The 26,459-nt window shown below is 36.6% G+C and overlaps 1 protein-coding gene across 1 annotated transcript in view; it reads left to right on the top strand.

The window, feature by feature from the left end:
• MAP3K7 (mitogen-activated protein kinase kinase kinase 7) overlaps nucleotides 1-26,459 on the top strand; it is a 76,639-nt gene that overhangs the window by 3,631 nt on the left and 46,549 nt on the right. The window contains 5 exon segments of the mRNA XM_047733596.1: nucleotides 10,642-10,752; nucleotides 13,815-13,880; nucleotides 14,384-14,429; nucleotides 15,510-15,648; nucleotides 25,269-25,393. Coding sequence (XP_047589552.1) covers nucleotides 10,642-10,752; nucleotides 13,815-13,880; nucleotides 14,384-14,429; nucleotides 15,510-15,648; nucleotides 25,269-25,393 — 487 coding nt within the window.

Here is a 26,459-nt window from a genome sequence, read left to right as displayed (position 1 = left end):
GCCTCATACCTAAGTAAATGCTAGAGCTGGGAAATTTGAATTTGAGATATCTCACTCCTGAGTCAGTTGCTCTTTCTACTAGATTTACAGTGAAGCACTCTGACCAAACCTTATTCTGAGAATGGAGAAACAAAATACTGATTTTCTTTATGGTGGTTGGTCCTACACATTTAGTGAACATTCTCTTCTGTGTACAATACAGCTAAAGTACTGTGAAAGATGAATAGAAGAATGCTAGGATACTCTCCTTGAAAATTTTTTTTAAGATTTTATTTATTTATTTGACAGAGATCACAAGTAGGTGGAGAGGCAGGCAGAGAGAGAGAGAGGAAGCAGGCTCCCTGCTGAGCAGAGAGCCTGATGCGAGGCTCCATCCCAGGACCCTGGGATCGTGACCTGAGCCGAAGGCCCACTGAGCCAGCCACCCAGGCGCCCTGGCTCCTTGAAATTTTTGACTTATTGTGAGACTAGAATAAACACAGAACAGTTAATAATTAACATTTTTAGAACCATGAATTTAAAACTGTGGCTATAAATAACTGAGCACTGAAGCCATAATTTGAAAGTAGGGTTAATCACAGAAGACTTCACTGTATGGAAAATAGTTTGAAGCCAGATTTTGAATAAAGTAAGCATCACACATTGGGAAAGGCACAAAGGTGAATTTTCTTTGCAGTTGCTCCTCTACCTAGCATTCTCTTCTCCCAAGAGCTTCACATGGCTGGCTCCTCTCACCAAGTCCCAGCGCAAATGTTTAATCCTTAGGGAAACTTTCCCAGATGTGCATTAGTTCCGTTATCCTTTGTGGAACTTAACCAGTAAACAAAATTATGTATCCCCCAGCAAAACATAAGGTGCCTTATTCATACTTGTAACACCAATGCGTAGCACCTAGTTTTTCTATAAATATTTCTTGAATGAGTAGTTGAAGTTATCACAGCATAATCATGAAGATTTAGTGCTCATCCAGTTCTTTCATATTGCATGTGATAAAACCAGAGGTTGCGGTAAGTTTGTGATTTGGCTTAGGCAGCATTTACACTAGAAATGAAATCTGATTCTCTGTCTAAATGTTGATTCCATTATACCTAGCAAATGCATTTGTTTAGTAGGGATTTTAAAAAGTGCTGTGAAGGGTCAGATGCTGTAAGTAAACCATGTATTGGTGGGCTTTTACTAACATCCTGAAAAGACCCTATTTGGCATGGCTGCTTTTTAAAAGGGAGACCTATGGTGTTGACATCAAGTATAATAGGAGCAATGTACATATTATCACTACAGTACTTATATGTTGTTTAGCTTTATTATAAAGACCCAAAGGGTTTGTTTTAAAGGAAAATATAGAAAGAACTTTGGCAGTGATGTATATTTTGTAATTTCAGAGATATATGGGCAACATAATGGAGAAAAACCTCATTTATAGTGGCCTGAAAAAACTGAGTCTATAGATTTGTGAGTCAGTACTTAATTGTGGATATCCAGAATTATTAATAAACTCTTCCATGTGAAACTTAATGATCTTTGGTTTCATTAGAAATCTGAAATTGTTATCACAATGAAGAGATAGGCACATGATAACTTGTGTGTGTGTGTGTGGCTTAAAAGGTGACATGGGCATATTACTTGAAAGAAAGGCCTACTAATTAGGTCAGATGTCTATGCCAGATTTTTAAAAAAGACTGCATGAAAATTCAAAAGTAAGTTTGGATAATCAAAGCTTTACTTTTATGTTGTCAAGCCTGTCTTGTCAGCAGATGGCAGTTCTATTCTGCCACAGTTTATTAATAGATATTGAAGTTCTAAGTTCTGAAATAGTTGGAGGCTCTAAATTCTAACAAATAAATATAAGATCTATGCTTGTTCTGTCATGTTCCATATTTCTAGCCAGAGCATTGGCAGCACAGCCAGGGACCATTCACATAGTCCACAGAGCAGGGCCAAATCAAAGTGACAACTATAGTCACTGAACTAAAAATAACATGAATTGGGACAATTAAGAAGAATTATTTTGTAGTAAATTAAGAGCATATAAGCATCCTTCACCATTTAGTATAGCTTAGGTAGGCTTTTTGTTTTGTTTGTTCATTAGTTTTTAATAATATGACTTGGATAAAGGAATAGTCTTCCATCCTAAAGAAATTAGTTTTTAAAGGAGTTGCTTTCCTTAAACACACAGAATGAATTCTGATTTTGATTTTTGTGCTTTTTAATATTAATTGCATATAAATATTCCCATTATCTCATATTTTTCTGTTCTATTTTTTATTTAAAAATTACATTTAAACTTTGCTTTTACTATATGAAACTAAAGTTGTGGACCCCAAACCAAGAGGACTACACCACAGGGAAAAGATGCATATCATAAGAGAATTAATCTAACAACATTTTAATTTAGAAAACATTCATAAATTTGGAGGAAATATTTCTAAATTAACTTCCCTTTTAAAACCAAAATCCTGTTAGTATTCCTCTGTTCTTCTATTTTTACAGAGGAGAGATTGTGAAAAATAGCTAATATCTATTTCTGGGTTTGCCATTTTGTATGGAATTTGTGTGATAGGGGAGATGCTTGTAATTTGGATGTGTGCCCTTTTTACCCCCTTGCTGAAAATTGATCTTTGGAGAAAGCAGTCATTCAGAATAATTGTTAATGATGATATGTCAAAGAAACTTAAGTTATTTGGATATGAATGCAACCCAGAAAGCATATTGATTTGTCAACTTGAATTAGAAATTTAGTAGCAAGTAAAAAGTACTTCCTTTCTTTGTCTTGTAATTTGAATATTAGGTTTTTCATTGTTTACCTCGGTTGCCAATGTGTCTCAACTTGTCATCAATGCCACTCATTTCTACTGACCTACTGTGTGTCAAGAAAAACCCTTGGGTTGCTCACAAGAATCCCCTTTTCCTTTCTTCCCGCCCAAGGTAGCCTCTTAGTGCTCTGGGAGACTTTCTTAAATAATGTCAACTGGTCTATGTGATGGCTTCCACCAGAATATTTTGTTTCACTATTAATTATGTTTTTAATATGACCTAATGTTGTCATTCTCAAACCAGAATCACCTGAAGAGCTTATTAAAACACAGATTGCTGGACCCTACCCTCAAACTCAGTACTTTTGGGTTGGAACCTTAGAATTTATATTTCTCACAAATATTCTGGTGATACTGATGCTTTTGATCCAGAGACCACACTTTGAGAGAGCCATTGAATTAATGCTTTGCTGTTTTTGCATTTGCTTTCTTGTGACACTCTTCTGGTTTGCCTGCTACAGTACTGACTGTTCCTTCCCAGTTTTTGCTGGTTCTTCCTCCTGTGTTTTTTAGACGTTGAAGTTCTTTGGAACTCAATTCCGGGTCCCCAGTATTTAGATACTGTTTTTTGGTAATCTCACCCAGTTGATTGACTAGAAATAACCAACTAAATGCTGTTATTTAATTGCTAAATGTGTTATTTAAAAAAACATTTTATATATATATATAATTTTTTTGTTTTCCTTCATTAAGCTGTTGCTTAATCTAGACATTATCCTTGATTCATCTCTTCCTCTCCACACATCCTGCTGCATGCAGACCATCAGCAAGCTCTTTTTTTTTCTTTTTAATTTGAGACAGAGGGAGAAAGAAGCATAAGCAGGGAGGCAGGAGCAGTGGGAAAGGGAGAAGCAGACTCCCCACTGAGCAAGGATCCTGATGTGGAGCTTGATCCCAGGACTCTGAGATCATGACCTGAGCCGAAGGCAGTCACTTAATCAACTGAGCCACTCTGGTGCTCCGCAAGCTCATTTAACCCTACTATTAAAACATATCCCAGATCTGCCCGTTTTTCTGCGCTATCATCAGTCTTGTCCTCACAGCTCTTCTCTCTTGCTTGAGCTGCTGTAATAGCCTCGTATCTGGTCTCTCTATATATTCTAGCTTCCCTACAATCCATTTTTCATGTAAGAGCTAGAATGATTTTTTTTAAATATAAAATCATATCACATTGTTTCTTCTTAAACTCCTTCTGTTTCTTCCCATTGCACTTAGACTGAAATCCAAACTCCTTTTCATGATGGAGAGAGTCATTCAGGATCCAGACTCTGCCTATCTCTCCAGCCTTATCTTGCATCACTCTTCCCTTCTCCCACTCTGCACCGCCCACACCAAACCTTCCAAGTATTTCTCTAGGTCATCACTAAAATGTCACCTTTCTCAGTGCAGCTTTAAGGACTACCCTGTTTGAAATAGGCTAGGGGGCGGGGGCTATAATACATACATATTTGTACACACAGTATTTTTCTCCTTTTCTTCTTAGCACACTTGTGATTTACTAAAATATATGTGTTTTCTTGTATATCTTGGGTCCTCTTTATTTGTCTTTCTCCACAAGAATATAAGCAGTAGGAACAAAGATGGTTTATTTTGTTCGCTTCTGTACCTTGAGTGTCTAGGATACCACCTAGTTTATACATGGAGTTCAGATATTGTTGAATAGGGAACAGTGGGTTATTTCCATCCCTCCTTATGGCCTTCATATTACTTGTTTCTTCTTTGATTGGTTCCTTCGATCATTCAAGTACCAAGTTAGTAACATCCCAAGGTTTCCACTAGTCTCTGTCCTCTCATCCTCATTTTGTGTTTTCTACATGGCATTTTTTGCAGTCTGGTATTTTTCTCGTTCATCTTTTTGTCTATTGATTGTCATCGTCGTCCCCCCCCCCCCCCCCCGCCCGCGCCCCCCCCCCCGCCCGCCTCCCTTAATTAAAAGCACATTCAATGTAGATCAGGGCCTTTGTCTTGTTTATTGCTGTATCACTGGTATCCTAAATGGTACCTGGACATAGTAGACATTCAGAAAGTACTGGTGTAAGGAGTGAACAAATGAAGTTCATTATTCTCTTGGCATGAACCTCACCTTTACCCCTTTTGAAAGGAGAACTTACCTGTCCTTCCTCCATTGGCCTACACTGATTCTCCAAAACTGCTGAGCTCCGTGTATTTGAATTATCTGCCATCCCACAGTCTGTGATATAGGTTCCAACAATTTGCTCAACCACAGCCTCCTTCCAGCAGTGTAGAAAACTCTAATTTTCAGTTGCCTCACTTTTCTCTTGATAAGAGTTTTTTGTATCATTTCCATGTTCTCTTGGGGCTGAGAGAGCCTGAGTGGGGCCTCCCTTTGTCTGCCTCTCTTGCATTCTCCATCATCTGTAGCTTCCCTTGTTAGCTAAGCTGCATGAGGCAGCCCTCTCTTAGGGATCTCTTTGAGAAGTGGAAGGGATAAGTCCTTTCTGCCTACAAATCCCTAAACCTGTCCTGAATTCCTAAGCCTATCCCCTGAAGGGGAGGGGGTGTTACTTTAGCCACCATCATAGACTAACCTTTGGCTTACTTTAGCGGTTAAGTACTTAAAAATTATTTAACTCTTGTTTTGCCTTGAATTATTTTTCTAATACCTCACAAGGTCAGTTCTTTATTTTTTTTCTTGTTAACTCTTAATGTCTCTACATTTATGCCTTTGAAAAAATGGGAGGTTTTTTTTGATATTGCATTCTGAATGACCAACTGTATTTCTTAATATATTAATATTTATTATTATATTATATATTATATATATTATGTATATTATATTATATATTATATTAATATATATAATATATATTACTTTTTCACAGTTCCTGGCTCACAGCTCCCAAAACCCTCAAAAGTTCATAAGTGAAAAGAGATATAAAAATCTCTCTCTCTCTTTCTCATATGTTTTGTCTTTGTCTCTCTCTCTCTCTCTCTCTCTCATATGTTGGTATTGTTTACAATAGTCATTATTGTATTTATTGGCATTATTTACATTACATTATTTACAATAGTCAAGATATGGAAGTAGCCTAAGTGTCCATTGATGTGGTTTGTTGGTATGTTAATGAGGCTACTTTGAACACTACCAAAGAGGATAGGGGTTGGTGCAAGGAGAAGCTACTTTGTGATTAGAAGGTTGGAACTTTCATTGCCATCCCCCTGACCTCCAAGGAGGGGAGAGGAGAAAAAAGGAGAAGGGCTGGAGGTCAGACCACTTGCCAATAACCAAAGTTTAATCGATCATACCTGTCTAATGAGGCCTCTATAAAAACCCAAAAGAACAGTGTTTGGAGAACTTCCAGGTTGGTGAACACATAGAGGTGCTAGGAGAGTGGCTTTCCTGAAGAGGTCATGGAAGCCCTCTACCCTTTTCGCATACCTTACCCTGTGGTTCTCTTCCATCTGGTGGTTTCTGAGTTATATCCTTTTATAATAAACTGGTAATCTAGTAAGTAAAATGTTAAAGTTTTGTGAGCCACTCTAGCAAATTAAGTGAACCCAAGGAGGGAGCCATTGGAACCTCCAGTCTGTAGCCATGGTCAGAAGCGCAAGTGACACCTGGGCTTGTGACTGGCATCTGAAGTTGTGGGAGGAAGGGGCAGGTTTGTAGAATGGAGCCCTTAACCTGCAGGATCTGATGCTATGTCCAGGTAGATAGTGTCAGAATTGAACTGAATTATAAGATACCTAGCTGGTATCTGAGCATTGCTTGGTGGTGTGAAGAAAGTCCTCTTCGTTCATTGGAAATGGTGATCAGAATCATTTGATACACAGAAATTTAATTCTTTAAGCATTGATTCTGTGCTTCTAACGTCACTCCTTTGAATTCATAGCAATTTTTTTTTAATCATGAATTTCAGTTTATGTATACAACCTTAGGCATCTTATACTTTCTTTACTATCATTTTGTATATGTTTCACTGTATATGTGAAGTATCTTATGGCCCTAACATGAGTGGAGGCTTTTTGAATAAGCCATGGGCTCTCATCTCACAAGAATATGCCTGTTTTATATGTCAGTGTTCCCAGAAATTAGTTTCTTTAGCAAATGGAAGAAAGTTTATCATGTCCTTTTTTGTTCACATTATGTTCCCATGATTTTAAGTTGAAAACTCAAGATTCAGCCATTATCTCAGCACTAGATGGCTCTTTTGCATCACAACTAGTCCTACAACACCTAACAGTTTTTGTGACAAGTGAATGATCCACAAATGTAATGTTTGGAATTCCTGCATGGGTATTCCTGAGAATAGGAAAATGAAACAGGAGGAGACTTACTAAGTACCAGTTGCTTTGAGGTATTTTTAAATATATGGTTGAAGAATATTTTAAATTTATAATCATTATTTCGTAGTAATATTAATAGTCTGGTCTCTATCCATACCTTCTTAGCCTAATGTTGCCATAAAGTTGAAATTTCTTTCAGGACCTTTTTTGCTATCCATCATGGCTAATTGTGAGACAAATGAGTAGTATCGCTCCTTACACTGATTCATACCTAACTCTAAGCACTTACTCTTCTGTAGGATTTAAGAAAATGCATGGGTTTGGCTTTCTTAAGAACCCTATAGATATCACTGAGGACACTGTAAGCATCTCCCTTTTACTGTTGAGAAAACAGAAGTGCAGAGATGTTAATCTCCCCAGCATTAAGAGCTAGTATGTAGACAGGACCTGTATTCAAACTCAAGTCTGTTGGATTTTAGAGCCGAGATCTGCTCTTTCCTTTATTCTGATGGTGCCAGGTTTAGCCCATACCTATTCATGTTAAAGTAACTGGATGACTAGTGCAATGATTGATGTTGGTTTCTTTCTCTTACAAGAGATATAACTCAACACCCCAAAACAACCCAATTAAAAAGTGGGCCAAATACACAAACAGACATTTCTCCAAAGAGGACATATAGGTGGCCAGACATGTGAAAATATGATCAACATCACTCATCATCAGAGAAATGCAGTTCAAACTATAATGATATATCACCTCACATCTGTCAGAGTGGCTAAAATCAAAAACAGCAAGAAACAGCAAGTGTTGGTAAGGATGTGGAGAGAAAGGAACCCTCGTGTGCTATTGATGGGAATGCAGACTGGTATAGCCATTGTGGAAAACAGTATAGAAGTTCTTTAAAAAGTTTAAAAAAAAAAAAAAAAAGGAACTACCCTGTGATCTAGTAATTGCACTACTGGGTATTTACCCAAAAAAAAAATGAAAACACTAAAGGGATGCATGCCCCCCCCCCCAGGTTTATTGCAGCAGGTTTATTTACAATAGTCAAGATATGGAAGTAGCCTAAGTGTCCATTGACGAATGGATAAAGATGATGTGGTGTGGATATGTACACACGCACACGCATGCACGGGAACATTTTTCAGCCATAAAAAAAGAATGAAGTCTTGCCATTTGCAACAACCTGGATATAGCCAGAAAGTATTATGCCAAGCTAATCAGTCAGAGACAAATACCATATGGTTTCACTCATATGTGGAATTTAAGAAATAAAACAGAAGAACCAAGGAAAAATAAAAAGACAAACCAAGAAACAGACTCTTAACTGAAGAGAACAAATGGATGGTTACCAAAGGGGAGGTGGAAGGGGGATTGGGTGAAATAGGTAACAAGGATTAAAGAGTATCCTTACCATGATAAGCATTGGATAATGTATAAAATTGTTGAATCACTATATTGTACACCTAAAACTAATTTAACACTGTATGTTAACTATTCTGGAATTAAAACTAAAAACTTAAAAAAATACTTAGAGATGACAAAATAAAATAGAGAAGAATGTGAGAATAGAGGAGAATGCATGAAAAGCGCGTAGACTAGTACCTGGCACATGGTGAACATTCAATAAATGGCCCATGGTTTAACCATTTGGGTAGGTTTTATATATTATTTAACATGAGAAACGTCTATACTGCTTTGTGTAACGTATGAAATAGAATTTGAGCTATGGCTAGAGTGGCCATATATCCCAGTTTACAGCCACCGTCCTGGTAATTACTAGCACTTTCTTCTTGCTCCAAAAAGAGTTCTGATATAAATAATAAATTACCTAATCACCCTAGCTATAGCCAGCTTTGTTACAGAAGAGCTTTGTACCCAGGGATTTGTTCTTGAAAGTTTGTCTAAAGTAAAAACTCCTCTAAGGAAAGATAATTGGTACTTCTCTGACATAGAATAGAGATATGTGTGTGTATATTAGCATCCTTAACATTCTGGTGTTAAACTCTCTGGCATCAAACTGCACTTGCTCTTCACGAAGGAATATAGCCTTGGGCAAGTTCGTTTCCTTCTTTAAAACTAGGTACTTTAGGGCTGTCTGGGTGGCTCAGTGGGTTAAGCCTCTGCCTTCAGCCCAGGTCATGATCTCAGGGTCCTGGGATCGAGTACCACATCGTGCTCTCTGCTGGGCAGGGAGACTGCTTCCTCCTCTCTCTCTCTCTCTCTCTCTCTACTTGTGATCTCTCTCTGTCAAATAAATAAAATCTTTAAAAAAAAAAAAAACAAAAAACTAGGTACTTTATCTGTAAAATAACAATAGCATTAGTACCTGTCTCCTATGGTTGTGTAAATGGGGTAATGTAAGTAAAGTGTTACATAGAAAGTGTATCATAAATGAGAGATGTACAGAGGTAGATATTTCACTTAAGGAGAAAGCATTGATACGAAGTATTTAGATACATTGGGAACTGAAAAATTGGAGTAAACGACACTTAACTAAGGTCCTTTACAGTGATAAAAATCTAATGGTTTTGATTTACAAGGATAAAAAGCTATTCTTTTGTTGATTTTATATTAGGGCAAATTTCAAACATTTGTGAAAGTAGAAAGCGTAGTGTGAGAAAGCAGTGAACCCATGAGGTACCCATCACTTAGCTGTCAACAGTAATACAATACATAGCCAATCTTTCTCTTATAACTTTCAAAAATAACTTTAACAAGATATTTTACATATCATAAAATTCACCCATTTGAACTATTAGTCATTTGTACAAATTTGCCAAGTTATGGAACTGTCACCATAAATCAGTTCTCAGACATTTTCATCCCTTTGGTAATATTCATTCTACCACTTTACAGTTAATCCCAGTTTTCACAGTCAGTTCCAAGCAACCACTGATCTACTTTCTATCTCTATGAATTACCTTTTCTGGACATTTCATGTCAATGGAATCATACAGGATGTGGTTTCTTGTGTCCAGCTTCTTTCACTTAGTATAGTGTGTTTGAGGTTCATTCACATTATAGCATGTATCAATTAGTAGTTCATTTCTTTCTCTTGAAAAGTGTATTCTCTTGTATAGGTAATACCTTGTTTCGTTTGTCTTTGCAGTCCCAGTGTTTTATCGTCTGTATTTTTATCCTTTCACGTCTGTTTCATACCCCTAATGAACTATACAAAAGCTATGTTTAATTTCATGAATATGATAGCTTAAAAACATTGATTGTACGTTCTTGCTTTTTATATTTATTTTCCCAAACGTAGTCTTTCTGTCCTCTCATTCATCTTGCCAGTTTTAATTTGTTTTCTTGCTCCAGGGGTCTTTGTTGTTTGTTGTTTGATTTTACCTGACAATAAAGAGCTGTCTAGACTCTAAACTTTCAGAGACAGAGATAAGTTCATTTCTTTATTTCCTCACTTTAATGAAACATTGTACTTCCTCAGTGGCAAATCCAGATAGTGATGATTTCTAAATCTTTTGATAAGTCTTTCAAGTTGGCTTCAGTGTTCTATGTTGGGCTGAATCTATTTATTTCTGATTCTCATGGGTGTTTGTTTTTTGTTTTGTTTTAACTCAGGTTGTTGGAAGAGGAGCCTTTGGAGTGGTTTGCAAAGCTAAGTGGAGAGCAAAAGATGTTGCTATTAAACAAATAGAAAGTGAATCTGAGAGGAAAGCTTTTATTGTAGAGGTAAGTTGAAATGTTTTTTCTAATGTATAGTTCTTTACCAAAGATATTCTGTGAATTTAATATTATGAAAAAGTTATTTCCCAGTTGTCATTTCCCCGTATACTTGAACCTTAGCAGTTTGGTTGAACCAAAGATAATGCTGTAGAAGCATTTTTCATTCACACTCTTAATTTTAATTAAAAATTGGGGGGAAAAGACTTTTAACCACATAAATGAATTCATCCCTGAATTAAAATACAGATCATCTGTGTAATTCAGATCTATTTCAAGGCATAGGATTTAAATTTTAGAATAGAAATGGTATTCTATCCCATTATCTAAAATTAAGAAGGGAAATTTTATGCATTCATTATTGACTGAATATTTTTAGAAATTCAAATGAGATCACTTTACAGGGAAATAATTTCAAATTTGATTTTTTTTCTCATTTAGCATGAAAATCTACAACTCTGTTCTCTTACAGATTCAGTGATCAAGAATTCAATAATCATGAATTTAATAATAGTAATTGTATTATCAGATTTATTCTTTATTAATTTTGAACTATTTTGTATATTAGATCACAGTAGTTCCTTAAATTAGTGGGTTTTTTCCCCCTCATTGGCCAATGGATAAGTGGTCTTTACCTTACAAACCTTTCTGAATTTATATCTGTGGTTATATTTAATTATAATTTGCAAATATACTTTATGATATTTTTAAACGTATAATATGGAGAATGAAAATTTAGTTGGGATACAATGAAGGGGATTTTTGTAATTAATTGAATGAGTTGAGAAATGTTGATAATTTGGGGTCCTCATGAAGAAAAGGTGATCTTTAGTAGTATGCTCCAAGAGTGGCCTCAGCATTGCCTTATTCATGATTTTTGTTTATGGTTGAAATAAGGTTAAAAGTGCATTGGCACTTTCACAAAACTAGCTAAGAGCATATGTGTTAAATGCTAGGAATTAGGAGTCAAAACATTATAATAGGTTGGATAAAAAAAATTTTATCAAGGTTATACATACAGGTAATTCAGATTGTCAAATAGTTCTCCACATAGTCTTATTTTAAAAACTTTTTAATACCCAGACCTCTTCCCATCAAGTTTTTTGCTTATCAGAGGCAACTACTTTGAGCTCATCCCTTAGTTTTGTTTGTGTCCCCCAATCGAGAGACTCTAATCATTGGGATGATAAAGTGGCAGTCACTAAACTGAAGTCAGGAAAGGAGAGAATCTGGTCTGCCTTTCAACTAATCTCTCTGTTCCTTTGTTGGCTTATTTGCATAGGTTCCTGGTAGTACCACCGGTCCAACCCTTTGTAGATTTTATGAAATTAATCTCATTTCTGTTCATTTTTTCTCATTTTTTTTTAGGTCTGCTGTGTCAGTTACTGCTAGTCATTTGCTTTTCAGCTTCCAGAAACATGTGCTGTTTCCTCATTTGACATTCTCTTCATCCTTCTGAATTTGTGCCTTGAAAAAATGCCTGTAATATCTTGGTAGGATTTGGGGAAGGAGCAGAAATAAATGCTTAAGGGACACCTGGGTGGCTTAGTTGGTTAAGTGTTTGCCTTCGGCTCAGGTCAGATCCCCGGGTCCTGGGATCAAGTCCCACATTGGGCTCCCTGCCCCACTCTGCCTGCTTCTCCCACTGCTTGTGCTCTCTCTCTCTGACAAATAAATAAAATAAAATCTTAAAAAAAGAAAGAAAGGAATGCTTAAATAATGTGCTATCCGAAGCTTAGTGCTAAACCTTTAGAAGACAAAATACCATAAATATATTTTTTGTATAATAAATGAATATAATAAATAGTAATTGTTGTGTTGGGACTGAAAATACACAAGTGTTGACTATAGAGAAATCCAGCTTTCTAGTGACATATAGTAAAAAGGTTAACCTTCATATGAGCCGGCTATATAGTGTGGATAATAGAGAAGAGAAAGAGAGGGGAAAAGACAGAAAAGAGAGGAGAAGGAAGAGTAAGTGCAGTTTGGAGAGACACATTAATAGAAGTTTGAGGTGTAGAGCAAGAGAAACAGTACAGCCAAACCTCTCACTGACCTCAATGTGATTCATTGGATTGGGGAAGATTATTTGCATAGGTACCTGGTACTATCATTAGGAAGTAGGGAGAACAGCTAGGAACATACCATAGTGATTACTGCAGCAATTCATGTTGGAATTACTAAGGCAGTGGTAGTGGGAATGGAGAGGACACGATTAATTCAAGAGATGGGAGAAGGAAGAAGACCATACACATATGCAGAAAGAGTACAGATTTTAAGTTGGATGAACCAAAGTTGAAACCCTGGCAGTAGCGATAGGTTATTTAACCTCTCCCTTAGCCCTGTCTGAGCTTTATCTTAAATGTCCCTTTTCTTTTCTTTTAAATTTTATTTATTTATAACAGAGATAACAGGGAACATAAGCAGAGGGAGCTGGAGAGGGAGAAGCAGGCTCGCTGCTGAGCAGGGAGCCTGGGATGGGGCTCAAACCCAGGACGCTGGGATCGTGACCTGAGCCAAAGGCAGCCACTTAACTGACTGAGCTACCCAGGCGCCCCAAAGGTCTCTTTTCTTATAGGCAGAAATGACAATACCTACCTTGCAGAGTTGTGAGAATTACATAGTATCTGTTAAATGCCCACCAGGACCTGGCACAGAGTGAGGTAGGCTATGCAGCCGTAACTCTGAAGGTGATGATGGTGACATAGCTTCATTTGCCTTGGATAACTAAGCTCAGTGCCCTCTCTGGGATGGTGTACTAACATTTCTTGTTAAAGTTTATTTTTCTTACTTGTACTTATCATGACTTGTTCATACTCCTGTTATAGCACTTTGCATTTTGCCTTAGTTATTCGTTTACATGTCTGTCTCCCAAGTAAAGTTTGAGAGCTCCAGGGCAGGGAATCTTTTCCATTCTGGGCAGGCATTTATGACACAGCACCTGCTACATAGTGAATAATGATTGTTAAATGATTAAACTAATATTTTATATACCCTAAAATTGTAATGATATAATGTAATCAATTCCTCAAAAATTAGCATCTTTTAAAAGAAACCTTAATTTGTTACAGCTTCGACAGTTATCCCGTGTGAACCATCCTAATATTGTAAAGCTATATGGAGCCTGCTTGAATCCAGTAAGTTTGTCACTTTTTCATTGTCACCTGTCTATAAGCATTGACATAGTAAATGTTTGCAGGTGTGTAGTTTATGAAGCTATTTTGATCTGTTATTTTTTCTTAAATTAAAAGTGTAAAAATTACCCTTTATGTATTTGTTTGTAGTCTGTTAGCAACACAGTATATTGCAAGAGTTATCTTGGGTGGTCTTATCCATTAACCTCATCTTATGAGGCTCATGATGTTCTGTGCCAGTATCTACTCAATACTGGAGAAAGCTTTCGAAGTTCTGGCAATTATCTTTTTACACACACCTGCATTCTTGGACAGTGGGCCCCTACAAGACAAGGCCTTAGATCATAGATCCCCTTCTTTTTTCCATTAGTACCATTCACATAGCAGAAATCAAAAGAATAATTTCTTGTGCGTTTTTAAAATTAAAGATTGAACTCAGTTCTCTCTCAAGTCACCTAAGATGTTATAGCCCTGTGGTTAATTATACTGACATATGTTTCTTTTAGGTATGTCTTGTGATGGAATATGCTGAAGGGGGCTCTTTATATAATGGTGAGTGTCATTAGACCCGTCTTTATCTAATAGAGTAAAATCATTGAAAAGCTTTTCATATACACTGTTAGTTACTTAATGTTCTTTACAGCTTACCTTCAGAATCTCAAAAGGAGGTAATTAAAAATAAATCTGCTAAAGATAAGAAATGAAAAGAACATTAGTATGTGAAATTTAGAAGTCTGAGTATATCAATCTTTTCAATTGATGGTACTTTTCATAATGTTAAAAGCATTTAAGTCAAGTAAAATTTGCTTTTTAAATAGATTTTAAAATATCTTCATACTTTTAATGTTTTTCTTTTTGTCCTCTCTTAGCTTTGAGCCTCCTCATTTGAAAACTCTTTAAGCATACTTTCTTCCATTTCATTCCTCTTAATTTGCTCTCTTTACAAAAAATGAAATTGTGAAAACTTCAGAAAACATTTTAATTATAACAAAGAAACTAGGTCATTTAGTTATATTTATAGAACAGAGCTAACTTTTTCACTCTTAAGAAACACCAGCCATATAGTAAGTATATTAATTGTTGCATTTGTATAAAATAAATGGTTGTATTTTATTTTTTTAATTACCATTTTATTTAAATTTTTACTTACATTCACTGCCCATGTGTTCATTGTTGATGGGTATCTCTAATACTCCATTGTCTTACTTGAATTATTTCTAGTTTTTAGCTATTGTAGAAAGCATAATTTTAAGTATCTTGACACACGTTATTTTCTTTTTGTACTACTTCTCTGTACTTCTCTTACAGTAGTATGCCATCACATTGCTTATAAGTCACATTATTGTGTGAAAGACTGTCAATGTGGAAAAGTGTAGTGATTCATATTAATTTTGCTCGAGTGTAGGTATAACATTTAATAGAAGTATCACATTGTAGGTGCTTATGTGATAGTTACCCATTTGAAATTATTAGATATTTCCATCTTTGTATTTAGAAAAGTATTAAAAGCAGAAGTGATGGGAGCATGAGTAGGAAAATACCCAGTCATGTGTTCCAATAGTGCTTGCATTCACCTTGTGTCTTTTTTTATATGCAATAAAGTTCTTTTTAGTTTGTGCCTTTCTTTTGCAGTGCTGCATGGTGCTGAACCATTGCCATATTACACTGCTGCCCATGCAATGAGTTGGTGTTTACAGTGTTCCCAAGGAGTGGCTTATCTTCACAGCATGCAACCCAAAGCTCTAATTCACAGGGACCTGAAACCACCAAAGTAAGTTCTAATAGTGTGGTGTCTGTCTCTGTCTCTGCCGCCCAGCCCTCCATCCACTTCCTAATTCAAGCTAATTGTTGCACCTGACTTTATCTTTTCTCTTCCTTTTTGGCTTGTTTGAGAGTGTTTATTTTTAACTCACCTTCATTATTTAGTCATTTCTCAAAGCTTGCATTTTAAAATGTTGTCTTTACTAGGATTTAAATCTTGGTCATATTTTTATTTTAATAATTCTTGCGGTTGATTAGCATACTTCTACAGTTGGTTAGCCTATAAATCTTATTTTGTGCCTGCTCTATATATTGTTGCCCCCAGACAGTCAGTTCCATAAAAGCAAAGACAAGTTTGTCTTATTCCCCACTATATTCCTAATAGCTAGTACAATGTCCACATGTAGTGGACATTCTGCAAAAATTTACAGAGTGGTTATTATTTGCCATTTTAGAGGAAGGCAAAAGGACATTTCTGGCTTCTGGGTAGAAAATGAAAATATTCTGGATTTCTTCATATTAAGGATCCTAGGACTTTGAAAGAACTTAAAAACTCCCTAAATAAGTACTTTAGAAGGCTAAAACTTTAGGGGTTTTTTTGTTTGCATAGGTACTCCAAGTTAAAGAAAACACACATGTGGGTTGTCCCCTTTTCTCTCAGATTTTTTTTTCTTCTTTATCCACTTGTGACAGAGTTAAAAAAAAAGTCCACATGCCATTCTCTCTCTTCCCACTCCCTCTGCCACCACATCAGTCCTCGTGTAAGAGGTTTCCCCTAGGAAATCAGTCTCAAATATTGGATTCTCTTGATACAGGTAGCTTTAAAGTGTCCCTTCTGGGTACAACTTGTCACTCTCATGTCTGATCTGATACGTTCTACATAGGTTTCAGCTCTTGGAATGACTGTTCTCATTAGTGTACCTTATTTCTACTCTCAGACTTAAACTGATTTCTCTTGCCCCAGGTCCCTGGTCAAATAATGTTTAAGACCCAGATTCATGACATACATTTTTTTTAATTTGACTCCTTGAGGCTATTGCCTTAGCTGCCTATCTTGTATATGAATAGTGAAGAAAAAACCACTTTGTCTTTCTTTCTTTTTTATGAAGCGTGAGTCCTCTTTTGCTCCTCTTCATTAACACACAATGGAATTATCAAAACAAATTAATGAGAATCATAGCTCTTATCCAGCAACAAATTGACTAATGATTCAAAAGATATAGGCAAGCATCAGGTACATAGCATCTTTTTCTGAAAGATCCAGAAACTATTAGATGGAACTCTTCAAAAGTATCCCTTTTCTTCTGCATTAGGTCACATTTCAGCTTTGAAATAACTATTTCTAAACAATATACATGAAAATATCTCACAAAAGGAAGTCTTGAGTTTTCCAACATCTTTCCTATTCCATAATTTTACAACTAAAATAACTACCTTCATTCTCCATCTACCCATACTCCATAAATCCATAAATATTAGATGTATTTACTGAACCTACTTAGACCAGTTATGTCCTACTAAAATCATTTGTAGATAGGGCCTCTAACTTGTGCTAATAAATACCATCAGTATATTTACAGGAAGTCTGGCTTAGGTCATACATTCCTCTTGAGCATCCTTATGTGTGCACTCATCCTGTAGTATTTCAGATTATCTTTGGGACATCCGTATTCAAACTGGGCTTTAGAGTTAGAACTGATTTTTCAGAATGTACTGGGAAGAAGGTTCTTTGAAATGGCTGTGTTTTCATATGGAATTGTATATACAAGCACATGTACTATGTTATTGTCACTGGAAAACCTGTGGATTCTGTGGTCAGGAAGAATTCCTCTGAATGGCATATAAAGAAGGCACCTGATGATTTGGTTAGGTATTTTGTATAATGTCAATTTGTGCCCTATTTTATTCATCTTTTGCAGGTTCGTTCGCATGTACTTCAGAAATAAAAGTGTGTTTTTGATCCCAGCCGTGTGAATGTAAGCCTACAGAGAACGTTTAGGTGCATATTTCAGTGAGCCTTGAATATCATGCTCATGGCTAGTGGCATATTAAAATCTTAGTGAAGGAGTACTAATTAAAATAATAATAATAATGTAAAAGTCATTCAGAAAAAATTGAATCTATCAAGATGAAACAAGGAAAACCAGTTATAGTTCTTTTGTTGGGTAAAGAGTAGTTAGAGCTGGAGCAAGAACAGTGAAACAGGAAGTTTTTTTGTTGATGTGCATATAAAGGTAAATTGCATTTAGCATTCTTTCCACTTCAGTTATTATAGGAGTATTTGTGACATTATGGAAATGTGTATAGCAGTTTATCTGGTTTATCATAGTCGTTGGACTAAAAAGAAACTAATTCCTAAATAATCTCTCCAGTTAGAATTTTAATATGAAAATTATATATAAAGAATGTATAAAAATTGTAATTTCAATGGACCCCATATACTGCTATTGAATATTACTACAGTGTGATGGTACAACTTATCTTTATTTCTGTTTGTCATCAAGAGGAAAACCCAAGTAAGGGTATACTACTTGGTGAATATATTTGGGTAATATAGCACCTAGGAAAATCAGAATCTTAAATTCAGAAAATTTTCTGGAAATCTTTCATTAAATTAGTCTAACCATAATAAGAATTATGTTCCTCCCACACACACATTCAAAGCATAAGAATGGTTTTGGGTTTGAACATTTTTAGAAGTATCTTAAAAATAAAGACATTTAAAATAAGGACCATTTTTTTTCCTTCTTCTTTAGAGGTTATTTTACTTTTTTCTTTAAGTTATATGTTGTTATTCTCAAATAATACATGTTTGTGATTAAAAACAAATTCAAATAGTTAGAAAAATATAAAGCAAGTCTTTCCTGCCTCCTATTCCTCAAAGGTAACCACTGTTTTGTTTTTTTAACAATGTATGGGTTATACTGTATATAATGTTGCTTTTTTCACTTACGTGGACATCTTTTCATATCACTGTATTCAAATATTTACCTCTTTATTTTTTAGCCTCATTTTTAATAGATAAATAATATTCCTGTTACCTCTTAAGTAAGTACTTGAAACTATTCTTGGTCTTATAAGCAGTCTTAGAAGACTTGATTTATAGAGCTGTTTTTAGAAAACAGAGTGCTACTGAGTCTTTTAATGTTTTGAGATTCTGCATAGTTTTTAATGCCCTAAGTTGGTGCTTCTCAAACTTTCCTACCCCTCAGAACAAAGTTGTGATATAATGTAACCTCAGCCATTCTAAGACTAGGGACAGAGCCCAAATAACCCTTCTTTAGGAATTTTGCATGCACATTTTACTTCACCTGCATATATTAGGTAATTTGTTTTAAAATCAATGTTAGGATGTTAAAAATACTTAAAACTGAGTAAAAGTGATGGTCCATGGAGAAGTGCTAGCTTTAACCTAAGGCTTTGTAGGCTCCCTGCCACTTATCCTGGCATACACTAATATAATGGCAAGGTTTCATACCCTGGTTTGAAAACCGCATAAAGTTAAGCCACACTATCTATGCACTTAAATCCTAACAACCTGTGTGTGCTGATAGAGATTGTATAGAAATGTGGCTTTGATTCTTATGCTCACATGATAAGAATTTTGACACTCCAGAGTATGGCGATCAACTGAAAAACCATCCTACAACAAACACCCAGAGATAAATGCGTATGACAACAAATATCCTTTTACATGTATAGGTGATCTTACAAGAAAAGAGAAATCATCAGGACAAAAAATGGAAAGCACTGAATCCTGAGAGAATTTAATCCAAGCATGGAAGCTAAAACTATTGTGAGCTGTCATTATCAAAAATGTAAAGCCCTGGTGTTAATGGCTCTTGTGTAATTGGAGGTAGGTCCTGTGTTCTGCACCAGATGAAGTAGCAGAACTGAGATCTCTCCATAAATTTAGGATCCCTGGAGGGAACAACTTAAAAGTGGGCTAGAAAAAATACCAGTTTTCTGACTAGGCAAACATTTATTTCTTAACAGAGGTCTCCCCATATGTTGTTGCGAGTTGAATTTGCCCTGCTTGCACAATCCAGAAAAATCCCAACAAAATAGATTAAACGTGTTTTGGGATTGGTAGTGTCCCACGGCATCTAGTAGTAAGTGAAACTCCATTTTAAAGTCCTATGTTTTGGGGCGCCTGGGTGGCTCGGACGTTTAAGCATCTACCTTTGGTTCAGGTCATGATCTCATGGTCCTGAGAGCGAGTGCTGCGTCGGGCTCCCTGCTCAGTGGGGAGCCTGCTTCTCCCTCTGCCTCTCTCTCTATATCTATATCTCTCTCACGAATAAATAAATAAAATCTTTTAAAAAATAATAAAAATTTAAAAATAAAGTCCTATGTTTTCAGTCCAGATTTTAATTATTCCAGATTAAAATTGGTCAGATATGAAGCCACAATAAAAATTACCACATCCATAAGGGTCCAAGTTACCATGGGTAAAAGTCAGCAGAAATAACACAAAGCAGAAGTAAGCCCTCAAATATTAAGACTCCAGATATTTGGAATTATCAATATGAAATATAAAGTAAATATGCTTATATAATTTACCCCCAAAAAGGAATTAAAGTGTGCAAGGAATAAACTATACAAAATGACCAAAAGAACAAAATACAACATTTAAGAATAATTAAAAATTTAAGCTAGCAGGGGCGCCTGGGTGGCTCAGTGGGTTAAGCCGCTGCCTTCGGCTCAGGTCATGATCCCAGGGTCCTGGGATCGAGCCCCGCATCGGGCTCTCTGCTCGGCAGGGAGCCTGCTTCCTCCTCTCTCTCTGCCTGCCTCTCTGCCTACTTGTGACTTCTCTCTGTCAAATAAATAAATAAAAAATCTTTAAAAAAAAAAAATTTAAGCTAGCAGATCTGAAATAGGTGACAAGAGAATTGGTGAGCTGTGAGATATATCTGTAACTACCCAGAATGCAACACAAACAAATAAATGAGAAAAACAATAGGTTAAGGAACACAGGGAAAGGAAAGACAGGACTAACAGCACAGAACTCCAGTAGAAGAAAATAGGATGGAGAGAGTTTATAATTCAAGAGAGATTACGGGCACCTGGATGGTTCAATGGGTTAGGCCTCTGTATTCAGCTCAGGTCATGATCTCAGGGTCTTGGGATTGAGCCCTGCATCGGGCTCTCTGCTCAGCAAGGAGCCTGCTTTCCTCTCTCTCTCTACCTGCCTCTCTGCCTACTTGTGATCTCTCTCTCTCTCTGCCAAGTAAATAAATGAAATATTTTTAAAGAGAGAGAGAGATTGGCCAAGAATTTTCTGGACAAAGGTATGATTTCTAAACAGGATAAATGAAGTCTACCCTGTGACACACCTTAGTGAAGCTACAAAAGAACAAAAACAAAAGGGAGATTTTTAAATCAGCTGATCAGAAAAGAGATTACCTACAAAGTATTGACAGACTGAAGTACACTTTCCAGCACCATTAGTAAAATCTGGAAAACTGGAATCATAACTTCACAGAGCTGAGAGAAAATAGTGTACGTGCCCTAAATTACTTTCTAAGAAGAAGGGTGGGAGTTAAAGATGTTTTGAAACAAAACTTGAGAGAATTCACTATAAATGGACCTTAATTGAAGGTAGTTGGGATAGAAAGAAAATGGCTATGTAGGACAAGTATAAGATTCAAGAAGGAATGGTGAAACAAAATAAGTAAAAATAAAATAAATGTTGGCTATGTAAAACAAAGATATCTTTTGTGTGTAAGAGAAGGTGGTTGAAAAGGATTCAAAATAAAGAATTATTTCTTTATAGAAAACAAGTAGAATTACTTCTTGTTTACACACGACTTTCAGCTTTTTTTTTTTATAAACATATAATATATTTTTATCCCCAGGGGTACAGGTCTGTGAATCGCCAGGTTTACACACTTCACAGCACTCACCATAGCACATACCCTCCTCAATGTCCATAACCCCACCCCCTTCTCCTAAACCCCTTCCCCCCAGCAACCCTCAGTTTGTTTTGTGAGACTAAGAGTCACTTATGGTTTGTCTCCCTCCCAATCCCATCTTGTTTCATTTATTCTTCTCCTACCCCCTTAACCCCCCATGTTGCATCTCCACTTGCTCATATCAGGGAGATCATATGATAGTTGTCTTTTTCCAATTGACTTATTTCGCTAAGCATGATACCCTCTAGTTCCATCCATGTCATCGCAAATGGCAGGATTTCATTTCTTTTGATGGCTGCATAGTATTCCATTGTGTATATGTACTACATCTTCTTTATCCATTCATCTGTTGATGGACATCTAGGTTCTTTCCATAGTTTGGCTATTGTAGACATTGCTGCTATAAACATTCAGGTGCACATGCCCCTTCGGATCACTACATTTGTATCTTTAGGGTAAATACCCAGTAGTGCAATTGCTGGGTCATAGGGTACTGGCACAAAAACAGACACATAGATCAATGGAACAGAATAGAGAGCCCAGAAATAGACCCTCAACTCTATGGTCAACTAATTTTCGACAAAGCAGAAAAGAATGTCCAATGGAAAAAAGACAGCCTCTTCAATAAATGGTGTTGCGAAAATTGGACAGCCACATGCAGAAAAATGAAATTGGACCATTTCCTTACACCACACACAAAAATAGACTCAAAATGGATGAAAGACCTCATTGTGAGAAAGGAATCCATCAAAATCCTTGAGGAGAACATAGGCAGCAACCTCTTCGACCTCAGCCGCAGCAACATCTTCCTAGGAACATCGCCAAAGGGAAGGGAAGCAAGGGCAAAAATGAACTATTGGGATTTTATCAAGATCAAAAGCTTTTGCACAGCAAAGGAAACAGTGAACAAAACCAAAAGACAACTGACAGAATGGGAGAAGATATTTGCAAACGACATATCAGATAAAGGGCTAGGGTCCAAAATCTATAAAGAACTTAGCAAACTCAACACCCAAAGAACAAAGAATCCAATCAAGAAATGGGCAGAAGACATGAACAGACATTTCTGCAAAGAAGACATCCAGATGGACAACAGACACATGAAAAAGTGCTCCACATCACTCGGCATCAGGGAAATACAAATCAAAACCACAATGAGATATCACCTCACACCAGTCCAGAATGGCTAAAATTAACAAGTCAGGAAATGACAGATGCTGGCGAGGATGCGGAGAAAGGGGAACCCTCCTACACTGTTGGTGGGAATGCAAACTGGTGCAACCACTCTGGAAAACAGCATGGAGGTTCCTCAAAATGTTGAAAATAGACTTTCAGCTTTTTAGGTAATGATACAGAGAGTGTTTTACACATTTAAATGTTTAACTTTTGAGTAAGGTAATAAAACTCTTTTATTTTCATAGTTCTTTTTGCACTTTTAAAGTGCTTTATATTGATTTCAGTTTTTATAGGAATAATAAGTTACATTGGGATATAAAAAACCTAAAACTCTTAGTATCACTTTCTTTAAAGGAATCCTAATAGCTAGGAATATTAGTTAAAACCAGCTGCTGTAGCTAATATTGGGCTTATCACAATAGAAATTTATTGCTCATGCATGTGAAATCCAAAAGAGGAATTCCTGTTTGGCAGATGATCTTCCACATTGTCATTCAAGGACCCAGTTAAGCTCCCTCCGTTTTGTACTTCCTCTGTCCTCCAGGACTTTGGGAACTTAAGCATTCAGCCAGCAGATAAAGAGAATGGAGATCACATATGAGAGGTTTTTTGAACAAGGCCTGGAAGTGACCCTCCCACTACCTACGTATCAGTGGCCCCAACTCAGTCTTAGGTGTAATTACCTACAGTAGAAGTTGGGAAATGTCTAGTATGCCCCAGAGGAAGAAGGGGATGGCTTGTATGAGCAGATGGCCAGTCCCAGTCACCCAGAGTATTTACTGCTCTAACCGCCGGTTAGAGCCACTCACGGCTCTTCGCCAGTTAAACATCCCAAAGGCTCTAACTGTCACCATCCAGTTCACCATCCAGATGAACAGCTCAGGATGACATGCAGTCCTCCACCTGTGGCCTTCCATAGTTTGGAAACGAATGAATTGAAAGGACAAGTTATCTGTCACCTCTCTCTCTCTCTCCATTCACCCAATACATAATAGCTGAAAGATGGGACAATCAGTAAAACTTTCCACTGGGGAAAGGGAAGCATGGAGGCATACAGTAGTTCCTAGTCTCTAGGGGTGAAGTCTTGGCATTGTCTGGCCCCTCTGCCCTGGATTTGTAAGAGGGGTCTTGATCAGACCTTTGGCCCTTGAGAAGGAACTCCCTTATCCATTGCTCATGATTCCAAGCTTCACCCTTTCGTGGGTTCCCCCTTGTGCATTCTTTATACCATGCCAGATGTGGGTATTGGTGTATACTCTCCTCCAAAGCTGTACAGATTTCCCAGCTGCACACTGGTTATGTAAATCTGGGCTCCTGAGGATTGTTGTAAGACTCAAAATAATCAAAAGTCTTATTTAGAAATTTGTGGTTCATTTGACAATATTAAGTTCCTCAAGAGTAGGCTTATGATCACCCTGGTTCCAGTCAATTTCATGTGCCTGTGACTATTACCAGAATTCTTTCTTAGGCAAAATATTGAACCTGGTTTATTTGATTTCTGGCCACATTGCCTTTTCTTAGCGGAACATTTTAATTAAACTATTACGTTCAGGTGGGAAGTACTTTCTCTTAATTTGTTCTTTGCTGCGGTACTGAGTCTTAAGGGCTTTTGTCAGTCTTATTTCCTGCTATTTGGAGTTTAGAAGCAGTCAGCTTTTCCAGTCCTTCAAGGCCACAGATTATCATAGGAGACAATTTTTACAAAATGTTTTGCCATGTCATTACATGGATCTGTTTCTTTCCAGCCTCCAGTTTTTAGCTTTCTTGCTGCCTGTTGCTAAGTTAATATCAAATATATTAGATTTTTGTTATAACAGCATCCACTTCTATACCAATTTCTTATATCGGTTAGAGTTGCACTGTTAACAGTAGGTAAGCTCTGAAATCTCATAGCTTTACAAAATACAAGTTAGTTTGTTGTGTTTTTTTTTTTTTTCCACTCATGTGAAGTCCAAAATGAAATAGCAAGTTTCTCATGTGGTGGCTCAGGATCCCAGGCTCCTTGTAGCTCAAAATCCTCTGTACTCCATGGCGTATGAGGAAAGGAAAAGAAATATATATATGTGGGAGATTTTTATGGCCAGGCTTAAAAGAGAACTACATCACTTCCACCTACAGCCCATTGGCTAGAAAAACACTGCAATAGGTAGTTTGAATTTAGGGGACAAGTGACTTACAAAAGTATTGATATCCATTTACTTCCATTTTAGAACACATAATGTTGACCTACTAGAACTTTTTTAAATCCATATTTTATTTTGGCCCAGAGAGATATATAGTCAGGAAAGATTATGGAGATAGAGATGAAGACATCAAAATGTGGATCTAGCAGTCTCCCTAAGAGAACTAGGTTAAGGCAATTTATTTTTTGCTAATATTCCTCTGAACCATTGAGCTATTAGAGTGACCAAGAAGTGTTTGACAAAAGTTGATGACATTTTGCTTTACCATTTCTATTACCACAAATGCCTCCTCTTTTATTGTAGATAATCAAGTGTTGGTCTTACAACCTTTGTTTTTGTTGTTTTGTAAACAGCTTGCTGCTGGTTGCAGGCGGGACAGTATTAAAAATCTGTGACTTTGGTACAGCCTGTGACATTCAGACTCATATGACCAATAACAAGGGGAGTGCTGCTTGGATGGCACCTGAAGTTTTTGAAGGTAAATGACAAAAGCATGTCGTGACTGATAATCTGCCTTCTTACTCCATGTACATCCAGAGTGTGTTTATGGCTTTACCCGGTTTCAGTGGTTTTATTTCTGCATAGTACATACTAGAAAGGATATACAGTTGACCCTTGAACAACATAGAAGTTATTGGTGCTGACCATCCCGTGCAGCTGGAAATGCACATGTAACTTTTGACTCCCCCAAACTTAAATACTTAAAGACAACTATTGACCATAAGCATTAGTGATAAAATAAACAGCCTTTTAACATATACTTATGTATGTATGATATACTATATTCTTACACGAAAATAAAATAAAAAAAATGTTATTAAGAAAACAGTAAGGGAACTACATTTATAGTATTGTACTGTATTTCTCAAAAAAAAAAAAAAAAACCACATTTAAGTAGACCTCTGCAATTCATACAAGTATTCACAGGTCAACGGTACTAAAGTCTAAGAGGCAGTAAATAAATACAGCCCTAGATCTTAAATCTCATAGCAGGATTTGTGTTGTCTAGCAGTGTCCTATGCAAGTTCAAGTATATGTACAGTCAAGCCTCATGTTCCTTTTCCACCTATTGCAACTGTAAAACGTGCCTATTTTTAACCTGAAAATCAGTATTCATGGTGCTTTCATGGTTATTTGCAGGCATGTATAGAGCAGGGGAACATTTTGAGTCGTCCAACATACGTTCCCAGCTAAGTAGCAAGACAACACACTGCCTTCTTATTTCGGCTCTTTTATTGTGTCATTTTAATGATCTACTTCGTGCTGTGTTTTTTTCGTTTTTTATGTGCTTTTTGTTGGTGATTTCGCTGTTTAAGATGGCCTCCAAGGGCAGCATTGAAGTGCTTTCTAGTGGTTCTAAGTATAACAAGGCTGTGATATGTCTTAACAGAGAAATATGCTAGCTAATCTTTATTCAGACATGAGTTATAGTGCTGTTCCATGAGGTCAATGTTAATGAACTCACATATATATTAAATAAGGTGTCTTAAACAGAAACCCATATAAAACAAGGTTATATACTGATCAGTGACATTAAGAGGTTC

The sequence above is a fragment of the Lutra lutra genome, chromosome 6, assembly GCF_902655055.1.
Source record: "Lutra lutra chromosome 6, mLutLut1.2, whole genome shotgun sequence".
In the NCBI taxonomy this organism is placed as follows: Eukaryota; Metazoa; Chordata; class Mammalia; order Carnivora; family Mustelidae; genus Lutra; species Lutra lutra.
The sequence above is the reverse complement of the archived record's forward strand: the minus strand, read 5'-3'. Positions and strand labels throughout refer to the sequence as shown.